This window comes from Mus musculus, chromosome 10 (genome assembly GCF_000001635.26).
Source record: "Mus musculus strain C57BL/6J chromosome 10, GRCm38.p6 C57BL/6J".
NCBI classification, from domain to species: Eukaryota; Metazoa; Chordata; class Mammalia; order Rodentia; family Muridae; genus Mus; species Mus musculus.
Genome location: NC_000076.6, coordinates 14,650,648 through 14,666,048, shown reverse-complemented (window position 1 = coordinate 14,666,048; position 15,401 = coordinate 14,650,648). Strand labels below are relative to the sequence as shown.

Genomic DNA, 15,401 nt, shown 5'->3' with positions numbered 1-15,401 from the left:
CTAACTCACATTTGCCCTCCTGTCTGGGTCTCAGGAGTACTAGGATTAAAGGTGTACACTACCACACCCAGCCGCTGCTAGTCTTTTGACCTCTCACCTACTACACTGCAAACCTGAGCTTTGTGAGGAACTGGAGGGAGAAGACGTTACGCTCTTGGATTCTGTGAGGTGTCATATGCTTGTTGACATCCTGGCCTGTGTTTTTCTCTCAGTGCCATTTCCCCTGGTTACCTGGAGGATCAGTCATATCCGTTCTCAGACTTTCTTACCTTTGCTTCTGGTGTTCGTTTTAGGTTAGTGTAGCTGTGTCTTCCTACCTGTGCTGGGCCTCTTCACTCCACTCCATTGCAAGGCTCTGTTGGAAGCTGGGGGACAATCTTCCTTAGCTTCCTAATCAACTCTTACGTCTCCCTACTCAAGAATTTCTATGCCAGTTGGCCTGTAGAACAAGATATTACTTATCAAAAAATGTTAGTGTGTTCTTGAACATGTATGAATGTCTTCTATGCTGCATAAGTGTGGCTCAGAAGTTACTTTCTGACATAGCATTTTATTATTGAGTAACATAAAGGACTTAGTGTGCAAACCCCCTGCTTTCTTCCAGGAGTGCCACTGTAGAAGGATCACCTCACACCAACATACTATAGTCTAAAAGTTGCAGTCATTGTGTAGATTGCCCAGAGTGTCCTACCCAAATACAAAACAGAAAAAAACAAACAGATTAGCGCACCTAGTGGATAAATAGTAACCTAAAAAACATTACCAACTTACCAGGTATTTTTGAGCTTATGTCATCCCAGTATTCTAGGCTCCTGCTGTCGGCAAAAGGCCTTCAAGACAAACAGGAAGAGATATGTCCAGACTATCCTGCCTCGGGCATGGATGACAGCTGAATGACTAGACATAACTTAGTAAGACTCATATAGCCTTTTAAAGCCTTCTTCACATGAACTATTGCAGGGGAACCGAGCAGCCTCTGTGAATCCTACTGTGTTCTTAATGCAGCTTGTTCATAGGGTTTGTACACATAATTACTCAAAAGTTACCATAGACTGCTGGCCAGAAATTGTGCCCTCCCATGAAGGAGTCCGTTGAGAGATGTAATCTATGGATGAGTACGAGTTGCTGGGGAAGGAGTGGTGTTACCTGCTTGGAGGAGTTGCACAGCCGTGTGCAGCCACTTAAGATATGGCTGCTGAAAAGCCCTCCTAGGCTTCACAAACAGTCCCTCTCAGATCTCCTGACTTTCGCACATTCCTCTTTGTTTGTTTTGTTTTGTTGTCTTTTGAGACAGAGTCTCACTGTGTGGCCCTGGTTGGCCTAAAACTGAAAAAGATCTTCCTGCCTCTGCCTCCCAAATGCAGGGATTAAAGGCCTGCACCACCATGACCTGTTTTTAACATCCTTTCTAATGTTAACTTGGTATGTGCTTTTAAAGGTTTGCTTGGAAAAGTATGTCAAATGCTAATTGCTTAATATTCTTTGTTAGCACTCATCAAAATTAAGCAAAAACTCACAGAATTGTGCAGCATAAATTCCATGTCTCCTAGCCTTTCAGTAATAGGTGCATCCATTGTAGTTCTGTATGTCGTTTTTTTTAAAAAGTGGGTTGTTTTTTAAATAGTGATTTAAAAAATAGAAAAGAAGGAGCATTGTTGTCTTAGTCAGGGTTTCTATTCCTGCACAAACATCATGACCAAGAAGCAAGTTGGGGAGGAAAGGGTTTATTCGGCTTACACTTCTATACTGCTGTTCATCACCAAGGAAGTCAGGACTGGAACTCAAGCAGGTCAGGAAGCAGGAGCTGATGCAGAGGCCATGGAGGGATGTTCTTTACTGGCTTTCCTCCCCTGGCTTGCTCAGCCTGCTTTCTTATAGAACCAAGACTACCAGCCCTGAGATGGTCCCACCCACAAGGGCCTTTCCCCCTTGATCACTAATTGAGAAAATGCCTTACAGTTGGATCTCATGGAGGCATTTCCTCAACTGAAGCTCCTTTCTCTGTGATAACTCCAGCTGTGTCAAGTTGACACAAACTAGCCAGTACAATTGACCCCTTGTCAACTTGACACACAAAAACATCACTAGTAAGCCTCAACCCTTACAATCTTATTCATCCCCATTCTAAATAACTTTAAAAGTCCCACAGTCTTTACATATTCTTAAAATTTCAATCTCTTTAAAATATCCATCTCTTTTAAAATCCAAAGTCTTTTTACAATTAAAAGTCTCTTAACTGTGGGCTCCACTTTTTTCTTCCTTCAAGAGGGAAAATATCAGGGCACAGTCACAATCAAAAGCAAAAGTCAATCTCCAACCGTCCAATGTCTGGAATCCAACTCACGATCTTCTGGGCTCCTCCAAGGGCTTGGGTCACTTCTCCAGCCAGGCCCTTTGTAGCACAGGCATCATCCTCTAGGCTCCAGATGCCTGTACTCAACTGCTGCTGCTGCTCTTGGTGGTCATCTCATGGTACTGGCATCTCCAAAACACTGCATGACCCCTTCAATCCTGGGCCTTCAATTGCAACTGAGGCTGCACCTTCACCAATGGCCTTCCATGGCCTCTCACAGTGCCGAGCCTCAGCTGCTTTGCGTGACCCCTTCATGCCTTCAAAACCAGTACCACCTGGGTGACCCTTACATATTACCAAGTCCTGCTGCAGCAGGAGTCCAACCTTGGCCATCTCTGGAACACAGCCTCTTTGTGCTTTCAGAAAACACTTCCCAGAAGATGTCACCTCAATGATGCTGGTCTCTTCTTAATCACCGCTAATTTCTTAGCTCCAGCTAACCAGCATCAATAGTCCCAGTAATGCAAAGTTTTTGCTTTAGTAGTTCTGGTATTTTGTTAATCACAGCTGATTCTTCAGCCCCAGCTAACCAGAACTACAGAATCTTCACATTCAAAACAGCAATGGCCCTGAAAAGAGTCTTTAATTTTCCCTCTGAAATTTCACAAACCAGACCTCCATCTTCTGCAGTGTTCTCAACATTATCTTCCAAGCTCCTACACAACATCCGACAGAGCTCTTAACAACGGATGGATCTTCAAGCCCAAAGTTCCAAAGTCCTTCCACAGTCCTCCCCAAAACATGGTCAGGTTGTCACAGGAATACCCCACTCTGCTGGTACCAATTTGTCTTAGTCAGGGTTTCTATTCCTGCACAAACATCATGACCAAGAAGCAAGTTGGGGAGGAAAGGGTTTATTCGGCTTACACTTCCATACTGCTGTTCATCACCAAGGAAGTCAGGACTGGAACTCAAGCAGGTCAGGAAGCAGGAGCTGATGCAGAGGCCATGGAGGGATGTTCTGTACTGGCTTTCCTCCCCTGGCTTGCTCAGCCTGCTTTCTTATAGAACCAAGACTACCAGCCCTGAGATGGTCCCACCCACAAGGGCCTTTCCCCCTTGATCACTAATTGAGAAAATGCCTTACAGTTGGATCTCATGGAGGCATTTCCTCAACTGAAGCTCCTTTCTCTGTGATAACTCCAGCTGTGTCAAGTTGACACAAAACTAGCCAGTACAATTGTAAAGTCATTAAAAAGAAAGCAAGGATTGGATTGTTAATCTGGAATTACAGCTGCTAAGACATATGAACAGCAAAGCAGACAGAGGTGTACTACATAGAACTCTTTATTTGCAAGACACATGCATACAGAATTTTGAGTTTTCAGAGATCACTTGGCTTCTGGAATTAGTCAGCTTGTCTTTATATACTTTCCCTGCTGATGAATCACTACAGTCTTTTGTACGATTTCAGTGCATTTTGCTAACTTTTTAGCTGACTAATAGTCTGTACCTGGAGCAGAGCACTAGATACTCGTTGATATGAGAGCTTTGACAAGTCTTAAGAGAAAGTCAAGCTAATCACTCATTTACCTGTAAAAATACCACCTTAAAAATGCATTAGCTTAGCAAACACAGAAGTAGATGATCACAGTCAGCTATGGGATGGGTCACACAGCCCCCAATGGAGGAGCTAGAGAAAGTACCCAAGGAGCTAAAGGGAACTGCAACCCTATAGGTGGAACAACAATATGAACTAACCAGTACCCTGGAGCTCTTGTCTTTATCTGCATATGTATCAAAAGATGGCCTAGTCGGTCATCACTGCAAAGAGAGGCCCATTGGACTTGCAAACTTTATATGCCCCAGTACAGGGGAACGCCAGGGCCAAAAAGGGGGAGTGGGGGGTTAGGGGATTGGGGGGGGGGTGGGTATGGGGGACCTTTGTGATAGCATTGAAAATGTAAACGAGGAAAATACCTAATAAAAAAAAAAAGAAAAAAAAAGAAAAAAAAAAAAAAACAAACAAAAGATCGGAAAAAAAATGCATTAGCTGGATAATTCCAGCATTCAACTTCACGCAGTTATGAACTGTATTTTTCTGCTGACTTAAATCACAATTATGTCTCTTTGACCTCAGGGTACTTAGATGCTAAGAGATTAGAAGATAGGAAGGGAATCTTCCTTTAAAGATACATGGCAAGCTTGAATTAAGAAGCAGTTGACCACTTAGTCATATCTGTGGAAGTAATATGATATGGGGTGAGCAGCTCATTGTTATGTTTATAAGTATGAGAATGTGTGTGTATATATATATATACCTATATATATATATTACTTATGCATACATATGTATGTAACAACAATGAAAAAGAAACAGTGGATTTGAGAAAGAGTAAGAGAGTGCATAGGAAGGGTTAGAGGGAGAGAAATGAAGGGCGAAATGATGTAATTAAATCTTAATTTCAAAGAATAAAAAAATTGACCCACTAGTCATGAAGCTTAACACTCATATTTTCCAGTTTGTAAAATAAGTTCAAATTAATGCATCAGAATCAATTAAGGGAATGAAGCACTTTGCTATCTCTGGTTTTGATTCCCAGGTGTAACGAGTAATGCCGTCCAGCCTAGTCCACAGACTGTCCCAGCTGCTCCAGCTGTTGATCCTGACCTGTACACAGCTTCCCAGGGTGAGTCAGCTGGCTGGCTGGAGGCTGCATTGTGTCTCTCCTTATTTGGGGTGGTGTTTGTAATTGTTCCTTGAGTATCTAGGTTATTGGAAACAAGCTTTTTTCACTGTGTCTGCTAGCATGTCATGGGAACCAGGATTCTGTAAGTTAGTCCCAGGGACCCAAATCCAAAAGATATTCCATTCTCCTTCTCTCTCTCTCTCTCTCTCTCTCTCCCTCCCTCCCTCCCTCCCTCTCTCCCTCCCTCCCCCCTCTCTCCCTCCCTCCCTCCCCCCTCTCTCCCTCCCTCCTCTTTCTCTCTCTCCCTCTCTCCCTCCTCTCCCTCTCTCCCTCCTCTCTCTTTCTCTCTCTCCATCTCTCTCTCCTCTCCCTCTCTCTCCTCTCTCTTTCTCTCTCTTTCTCCTCTCTCTCTCCTCTCTCTCTCTTTCCTCTCTCTCTCCTCTCTCCTCTTTCTATATATTTTTCTCTCTCCTTACCTTGACTGCTCTCTCTTTTTTGTTTCTGTACTTTTGTTTTGGTTCTCTTGTTTGTCCTGTACTGGGTGTAATGACACTGATGTCTAGCCACAAGTACTGTGGAAGCTTATCATTACTTTGTTTCATCTCAGAACCACTATGTATTTTCTTTTATTTCCTTTCTACTTTTCTGCCTCTAGTTAAATTTGAGATATATCTTAACTTTTCATTTAGAGTTTAACTCTTCTTATGGCTCATGTAAAACCAAAGGATGGCCTTAACATAAACACATACACCAAGTAACAGAATAGATTTCAGGAAAATTATCTTAGACCTATGCATCTCAAGTTAACCTACAAAGGAGCCAAAAAAACACATTGGAGAAAGGCACCTCTTAGGTAATCAGTGCTGGGGAACGTGGATATCTTACAAAAGGTTAATGTCATCCCTTCCTATCTCCTATAAGAAATCAAACCAAGATTGTTAGAAGACAAGACTTAACATTTGGGAATTATTGGAGCAAAACAAAAGAAGTACTTGTAGATGCTGATAGACCAGTGACTTTATATCTACATGACTCCTAAAGGACAGGAAATTAAAGCCAAAGTTAACAAACAGTATTAACTCAAAGGGAAAACCATCCGCAGTGAAGAGACAGCCCTTAGGATGGGGAACATATTTCCTAACTAGTCAACTGTTAAGCTAAGTAAAAATAAAACAGGGATGAAGTCATTTAAATGGAGAACAAAAAACTTGAAAAACTTTTATTCAAAATAACCGCATGTCCAAATGTAGAAAGGGAGCCGTACCCCTTGATGTTTATCCAAAGAGGTGGAGAACCTGACCACACAAACCGCTGCACCCACTGTTGATGCCATCCTTAGTCAGAACTGAGAAGCAGCCAAGATCTCATCACTAATAAAGGGATAAAGTGTCGAATACCTGGTGACACAATATTCTTCCATGTGAAGTGCAAATGAGCTGCCCAGCCTTTTAAAAGAAGGAAAAGAAAAGAAATGTGTCTATTACTGAATGGAAAACCAGCCCACTGTCTACCTAGTCAAGTGTTTCGCTAATCTAAGTGGTCTGCAACCGTGTATTTATATGACCCCACCTTGTCAGGAGCTGGGATGGGTTTTTATAAAGACAAAAGAGCAAAAGTTGCAGTGTATGAGTAGAGAGCCAAAACTAGAATATCGGCATAGCTCCACGGTGAACCTGCCATTGCACCTACTGCCTGATGGGCTTCTTATTCAATACAGTGCTTGCTTCAGGGCCTGAAGAACCAAAGCAACAGATGCAAAAGGGCTACGTACTGCCTCATCCCAACTGGGACACAGAAGAGGCAAGAGAGTGGAGGCAGGGGAAAGATCAGTATTCATCAGTTGTGGTGAGAAAAACAGGGATGACAGTGGTAGAGAACAAGAACTGCACTGCTGTAAGAAGTATTTATAAGGGTTTTATAAGTTAGTCCAAGTTCATCAAGTGCACAAAACCAAAAGGGAACCACACAGTGGCCTTGGGGATCGCAGTGTGTCGGGGAATCACAGTTGCTGGTGCTGGAAATGGAAGGGCTTTGCTTGTGTGCAGGAGGTTATGAGAAAATCTTTCTGTTTTTCAGTTTAGCTGTGAACTTAGAACTATTCTTAGAGGCTGTCTGTTGTCAGAAAAGTAATGCAGACTTCTGTGTTGACCCCTGCTCTCATATCATCTGGACTTCCGGTGCCCCCCCACCCCCCATTCCCTAGTCTACTTTCTTAGTGTTTAATAACGACCATGTTTCAGGACTATACCTGTTGTGCTAATGTGTAGATGCATTCATATTAATGTAGAGGAGGGAGTTTGTGACTGACTCCCCAGAAGAAAATGGAAAGCCAAAAAATTTCAAAATCTAGCATGGTTTTTTTTTGCCTCATATATTATTATATGAATTAAAACTAATTTCAATATTTTTGAGTCTTAAATGTCACAGTGTCTGAAAAATATTGAATATTGTCATTAAACTCAATTACAAAATATTAGAATAATGAAACTGCCTGTATCCATGGTTCACTCCTCTTACCATAATTGGCATCTTTTAACAATGCCTTTTTATAAGAATTCAGAATTGTGTTTTTCTCTTTTCTCTGCCTCTGCCTTGAGTGGTACATTCAAATCAGTAATGGAGTATATGCTACTGAGATTAGACAGAGCCCTTGACATACTAATTTGTAAAACTATCTACATAAATTGGAAAGTACATCTTGGAAATATTTCTGGTTATAATCTACAGTGCACATGGTCCTGCTCTGAAGGAGAGAAGCATTCTTATAATAGGGTGGTCTTGGTCCAAAGCCATCTTCTGAGGATCACAGACTACCTGAGAGAGATGCCAGGTTAGACACACCCAGGTTATGCCACCTGGGGCCATGTGGTGCTTTCTCACCTGTGCTGCCTAAAACAGCTTTCATTTGGTACAGTGAGACTGTTTATGACACTGAGTAAAAAGTTAGCTCCACTGGCATTAAACTGTCTCCTCTCTTGTTTTGTCTTTGCTATTGAAATTTTATATGATAATTTTCAAGAATCATAAGTAGGTGGCAAGATTTTATTTTTAATTCATATTAAAAGTTGAGTCCTATATTTCATTGTGGGTGACTTAATTATATTTCTTAAATGAAGGAAAGCCTGATGTGTTACAAAAGTAATTATTTGTCATGTCTTGGTTAACTTCTTTAAATTGTTGAGAAAAAAAAAAAAGCCATGTTATATGTCTAGAAATTTTGAATATGAATCTACATGTTGATTTTTACCATCTAGTTACAATCTTTTATATATGAATTAATTGATGCCTTATGGGTCTCCATAAGCTTTATATGTTTGTATTTTGGGTGGTAATATTTCATTTATGCTATTAATATTGAGATGATTTCATAAGAAAATAAAATGTGCTTTAGTTTTATTATTGGTAGATAAGTTTAGTTTATGAAAATAAAAGTGTCACTCTCTTATTATTCACCCTTTCTCTTATTAATGAGTGAGGCATCAGCAATACAAAGCTAACTAACTGATACTGTAAAGATGAGGTTGCTCGGGGCACCAGCTCCTTCCAATGGGTGTGGTACATAGAGCATTTACCTTTCCATTGAAGTTTACTAAGATGGGAGGAGAAGCTGTCAGAGAGGAGCTGGGCAGTGTTAAGGTGCACTCAGTCTACAAAGTGTTCTACTGTAAGAGGGTGTGCATATCCAAGTGGTCAGAGCCTTAGTTATTTTGAAAAACCATTGAAGAATCTTGGAGCTGTTTTCAAGCAAAGCATAAACTGAAGTGACCTGACAAAACTGTGAAGAGAAGTGAAGGCTAGTTAGTGTTCTTAGGTTTTGTTGGGGTGGCGAATAACAACTCCATAAACTACTGAGAAATGGTAGTGGATTATGTTGAATATTTAATTTAAAATTGTAGTTTTACTCATGTTTTGATTTGAATTACTTTTAAAGCAAGTGAGAAATTCAAGGAAATTAAAGAATTTTTTGGTAAAATGAGACTGTCTGATGGCTTTAATGTCTTACTAATTCGGTGATTATTCGGAGGCTTATTCCGTGCAGCACCCTGCAGTTACTGTATGGACATTTGTAAGCACATTGGCTTAAAAATTTGGAGTTAATTAGTATTTAACTGTTCATGAGTTTTATTTAGAATGTGGGGAATTACTGACAACAAAGGCAATGCAGTGAGCCACTGAGCTGGTAGCACCAGCCGCTTCACACAGGGAAATACTAAAATTGCACTACTTGTATCCGTGCTTGCTTTGGTAATATTCAGTAGGATTTAATGTAAGCCAACCTATAGTTCTACCTCTTTACTGGGAAATGTCATACTTAGCTATTTCCATCAATGGCAAAAAAAAGAAAAAAAAAAAAAAACACATTTAAAACTACCCTGTGAATCAGTGCAGCCTTTAAAACACCCAGAGTAAGTCACCTGCTCATCTCTCTGTGCTTCTGCCTTCTTGTCAGGAGTGTGCCGTGCCATCCTCAAAATCTCAACACCTGAATGAATGAATGATCATCTGGTTTTTCCAAAGACAATATACCATGTCTGCTTTTTATCTTACCATAGAAATTCATATGTAGAAGGGCACACTCATATCTTAGATTAAAATGAATAGTGTATTTCTACCAAAATTATTTAGTTAGGCTCTTGCATATTACTCATCTGTAAATAGAAAACTGCTGGAAATAAATTTTGGAAAATTGTTTTGTAATGATTGTTTTCATGTTTAGTTGTATGTTTTAATGATAAAAATGTGGAGGTGGACTTAAGTGTCTTTCCATGGATGAAGCGAAATGAGGAATATTTTAATGCTTAATAAAGGAACCATGTTCTGCATGGATTATGTTTACCCCCCCCCCCAACACACACATACACTTTTATTGGAGGAGATATTTATATTCTAGCTCAAATGAGGGCTGAAGGGTTTAGTCTGTTTGTGGTGTTCCATGAAGAGAGCCTCAGCAGTCTAGGGAAATACCAAGCTGCTCTTTGTGTTTCACACAACCAGATGTTTTGGTTTTATTTCCCTTCACAGTTAATTTACTAAAATACAGACTCCTGGTTTATTACTTATTGATAGAAAATTATATGCATATGAGTTATTTTTATTAGTAGCAAAACAAAGATTGGTCTTTTTACGTAAGTATAAACACATCGTTTTGAAATAGGTAGGTAAGTAATAGCACACCGTGATGTAATTAATCTGTGCTGTGTCGGAATGTGCTTCTCTTAGGGGATATCCGCCTGACCCCGGAGGACTTCGCTAGAGCTCAGAAGTACTGCAAGTATGCTGGCAGTGCCCTGCAGTATGAAGATGTGGGCACCGCTGTGCAGAACCTCCAGAAGGCCCTCAGGCTGCTGACCACAGGCAGGGAGTGAAGCCTCTGTTCACGGAAGCCAGTGTTTTCCGCATAGAGAACTAACAGTCCGTTACACTTTCCTCAGCCTTCAGGAGCAGGGGACTACAGAAGGCCTCAGTTCCCCGAGGAAGACAATGACTCCTGTGTGGTTCAGAAGCATTTACCAGCTGCCTCAGCCAGTTGTCATTGAGTGTGTAGAGCTGATGCTAGCATCGAACCCGCTGTGAAATGTCCCTGTAGAAAATCATGTTGGGTATAATATGCTTTCTTAATTTATACACACTAAAGGAAGTTTTTGAAAGATCTGTAATATTTGGACAAACAAACCATATTATGTTGCTTTAATATTCTAAATTAAACTTTTAATAAAGATTACCAGAATAGTCCGGGTTGGAGATCCTGACTTTTTCTTCCCTTAGGATTTGCAAGGCAAATGTGAACATCCAAAAGTGGTAAATGATAAGAGAGATTAAATGCACTTTATATTCCTGTTTTAATATAACTGTAAAAATCAAAGATCACAGAAGGAAACACCATGTGGAGTGATAGAATCATTGTACTGGAAAATCACACTGGTTTCCTGGGACTCCTCCTGCCCACTGGCAATTACAGTGTATTGCTCTCCTTCATCAGCAGCTAATGTATGTATGAAAAAGTGAAGAAAGGGCTGCATTTAGCACAGGAAACAGCAGGCCGTGGTTCTCAGAGTTGCAGTTGTATGGTTTATGCTTATTACTGTCTAGCCCTTTTTTAAAAAATGACTGGAAATCTAATCTACTAGAGAGAAAAAGTCACTAACTCATTATTTTTTGTGTCCATTTTTCTGCTCATCAATATATTACTGTGCACAGTTTGATAGAACAGATGTACATAGTGACTGAACTGTCAACATCACAAAGAATCCACAAAGTACATCTCCTGAAAAGTGCTCTCATGAAATAAACATGACTCTGGCTCAACATTTGCATCTGGAAATCCAGTACTCTGGTATGGTTCTATAGAATATCAGAATTAAAACATGACTTCGGTGGTCAATCTTCCCAACAGGTGTAAATATAATGTAGCAAATTTTATTGCACACCTAGACATGTTTGCTCATTGGAATTAAAACGGCCACTTGCTGTTTTACTCCTAGTTGGCAAACTAAATGGAGGTAAGGAGACAGCTATGAAGTTAGTTCACTGATATAAACCAGATCCCCACTGTAAGATGAAAGGGACACCACTGGAGTTTGCTATAGAATTACATGCCATGTCATGTGTAAGGTGCTTAGGACTCAGTAGCATTTTTATGGATTATTCTTTTGGATACTTTAAAATTACATAAGATATTAATGATAATATGTTTTCCAAGTATCAAGAAATGTTTTCTTGCATGAGGGAACTGAACTATATTTAATATCTTCGTATATATTCCCATAAGTTAGGGCACATTTTCTGGTGTAAGAGGATAAACACTTTTTACTTACTTAGCATGTGTTTATTAAGCTGCTGCTTTGTGCCTGGTGGTGTTCTTTCCAGAGGAAATGGCAGAAAATGCAGCCTGCCTCAGTTTACATGCTAAAGGAGAGGAAATGGATTGTGTTTTTGATGAGTGTTTCTCAAGGATGCTTGTTAGAGATGTAGTTTTCAGGTACTACCTCAGCTGTGGCAGGCAGAAACTCCAGGTAGGCTGCAGCCTTCTGTGCTCTGGAGATGCTTTGTCTAATGACCCTACAGCTTGAGTGGGTTAGTCCTGCCTAGATCAAAAAGAGTGGGCAATAAAGGTGAAATCAACAAAGCTATACTTCCTGAAGATGCAGACTCTGCTCCACAAGACATGAGGAACACCTGGCACTAGTGAGAAAGTCCGTTTACTTCTGAGACTTTCCATGTTGTAGTTGGAAATGTTGTGGAGAAACTTAAAGTGTGGGCTAGGAGACTGGGTATGTGCGGTGTGTGCATAGTTGAATTGGTCATTCAGATAGGCCTCACACAGGAAAACAGAAGTGGTAGCACACAGCCAAGGTGCTGTGTGCTTGATGAGAGGGTAAAATGATGCCACAGAGTGTATGTGGGAGGAAGACTGACTACCCAGGAGCCTTAAGAGAGTACATGGTTACTATAAGTAACTTGGCTTCGAATATGGAGAGCAGCAGGCAAGTGGTGAGGAGAAATGTGGTCTGCTGTGACGATAGCAGTGGTTTTTCATTATTTATTCACTTTATACCCTGATAGCAGTCCCCCTTCCTCCTCTTCCCCCCAGTCCCACCTTCCCAAGCCCATCTCCCACTACTTCCTTCCCTTCTCCTTAGAGAAGGGGCCGCTCCTCCACCATGGATACCAGCCCACCTTGACACATTAACTCAAAGCAGGACTAAGCCCATCCTCTCCCACTGAGACCAGAAAAGGCAACCCAGGTAGGGGAAGGGAGGCCAAAGGCAGGCAACAGTCAGAGACAGCCTGTAATAACTATTCCTGAGTATGTATGGAATGAACTACAATCCAGAATTGGAGGGCTCACCTGTGATCCAGATCATGAGGCTAGAAGACACAAGTATCTGACCTGGATCTTGGCATGGAGGTCTTCAGGAAGAGTGGCCATGAAAAGCTTAGGCCCAATCAAGATAGTGCATGCCTTTAATTCTAGGAGACTAAGGCAAGGAGATCCTACTCTTTAGGTCTTCCTTGACTATTCTGGCTTGCTCAATCCTTGCCCCGACCTCGGCCCCCCACTCTTCCACAAGACTCTTCACCTTATTTTTGGCTGTAGGTCTGCATCTGGATGAAGCTTCTTCTCAGGAGTCAGGCTAGGCTCCTGTCTGCAAGAATAGCAGAGTATTATTAATAGTGTCATGAGTTGACTCTCTCCCGTGATCCCATGGTCTAATGTCAGGCCAGTCATTGGTTGGCCATTTCCTCAATATCTACTCCCTCTTTAATTCCTGCACATCTTGTTGGATACATTTTGAGTTGAAGGTTTTGTTGATGGGTTGGTGTCCCCCTCCCTTCACTGGAGGTCCTGCTTGGCTACAAGTGGTGGCCCCTTGAGTCTCAATGTCAGCAGCTGCTTGGAATCTCAGCTAGGATCACCTCAATAGACTTCCAGGACACCCCCCCCCAGGTCTCCAGCTTATCCCAGAGATTTCCCCCTACAGATTTCCATTCTCTTTTCCAACTCTATCCCCACCCCACCCCCATTCTCCTCACCTTTGTTCCCTCCCCACCTCCTCTTCACTCAGTTCCCTCCCTCCACCTCTGTCCATTTTATTTCCTCTTCTGAGTGAGATTCAAGCAGCCTTCCTTGAGCCTTCCTTATTACTTAAGTTCTTTGGGTTTGTGGATTGTAGCATGGTTATTCTGTACATTATGGCTAATATCCACTTATAAGTGAGTTCATACCATGTGCGTCTTTCTGCCCTACCTGACTCAGGATGATATTTTATAGTTCCATCCATAAGCCTGCAAGTTTTATTTTGCCCTTGCTTTTAATAATTGGGTAGTATTCCATTATGTAGATTTATCTAACATTATCCATTCTTCAGTTGAGAAACATCTAGGTTGTTTCCAGTTTCTGGGTATTATAGTGAATAAAGCTGCTATGAACAGTTGAGCAAGTGTCCTTGTTGGAATATCTTTTTGGTATATTCCCAGGAGTGGTATAGCTGGGTGTTGAGGTAGAACTAGTCCCAGTTTTCTGAGAAACCACAGTGATTGTACAAGTTTGTACTCCCATAAGCAATAGAGGAATGTTCAACTTTACAAGTTTGTACTCCCATAAGCAATAGAGGAATGTTCAACTTTTAAAAGGATCATAAAGCTATGGGCATGAAGAGAGGCTAGGGAGAGGAAGATTGGGAACTACAAAGCCAATTAACTAAGAATATTGCATTGATTGCTGTGTGAGACGTTGGCTTGAGCCACCATTAGCCACAGCGTAAAAGATGCAGTTGTATTAAGTGAATCCATGAGATTTCTGTAAGTTTGGTGTGAGGAAGAAAGTGGAAGTGAGTTGACCCAAGTTAACTTGAAATATAATCTCAGCTGGGAGCACTGCAGAATTTATTTTAATTGAAGTGAGGTGTTCCTGAATTCTTGTGACTGTCCCCCAAAAAACTGATAGCAATGTTTTACCAGTGACGGAAAGGGATGAAAAAAAATAAAATAAATCTCCATTAACAGTGTTGTGAATATCTCACCAGGCCACTGCTCAGCTGAAGCCAGAGCCGAGAGTGGTCCCCATGGCCAGCCTGACCAAACAGGCCTACTGGCCTCAAGACTGCACCTAGAAAGCATCCCTCCACTTACACTTTTGGAAATTGGATATCTTGGCATATGAACCTACTGTGTGTATGATTCAAACTTCAGGAAATGTGAGGTTTCTCTGTATTCACTAAAGGAAGAAGCATATTGTGGAAAAGATTTTCAGTTCTGAAAGAAAAAAAGGGCTGAAGAGTTTTGGTTATCCTCATGGCATCCTCTCTTCACCCGTCCCACAACCATTTGGTAGCAACTCATTTTGTCCAGCATGTCAGTTCTAGATTGGGCCCTAAACAAACCTTTGTTGAGAGAAAACTTGTGTTTTTGAAAGAAGACACAAAATTCTAAGGTTTTGTTTTGGTTTGGTTTGGTTGTTGTTTTGTTTTGTTTTGTTTTGTTTTGTTTTAGAGAAGCATGTTGACACGGCTCCTGAGAGGTTTTACATACAAGACCTGACTTCCTCTTGCCATCTGCCTGTCCTACGTGATGGGTTCCATCATCTGCTCACAAAGCTGTAATGGCAAGCCACTTCCAGACTATTTCAGACAAGAAGTATTCCTATAGGCAACCCACCAGAACAATGAATGCATATTACTGAATGGGTGTGAACTATGAGTGGATTCCATAGAATGGAGATCTGTGATTAGTTTCTGTTGGGACAGTGGAGGTGGGGGGGTGGTGTACAGAAACTAGATAATTTTTCTGTCTGAGCCATATATTCTAGTGGCCAAGGTGCTATACTTGAGAACAAACGATTATTTTAAGAATGAGCTCAAAAGTCCCATTTCGCCTACATATTTGGGACACACTGGACTATGGCCTGAAATCAAAGA

General features: G+C 41.2%; 1 protein-coding gene across 2 annotated transcripts in view; it reads left to right on the top strand.

Annotated features, from left to right (window-relative positions):
- Nucleotides 1-11,289, top strand: part of Vta1 (vesicle (multivesicular body) trafficking 1) — a 50,783-nt gene extending 39,494 nt beyond the window's left edge. The window contains exons 7-8 of one of the 2 annotated variants that reach the window (NM_025418.3): nt 4,897-4,983; nt 10,204-10,716. In NM_025418.3, the coding sequence (NP_079694.2) occupies nt 4,897-4,983; nt 10,204-10,349 (233 nt within the window). In that variant the 3' untranslated portion in view covers nt 10,350-10,716. Of the gene's footprint in view, nt 1-4,896; nt 4,984-10,203 lie in introns of both variants that reach the window. The other variant, XM_006512809.4, reaches the window with a different exon arrangement.
- Nucleotides 11,290-15,401: the final 4,112 nt, after the last annotated feature.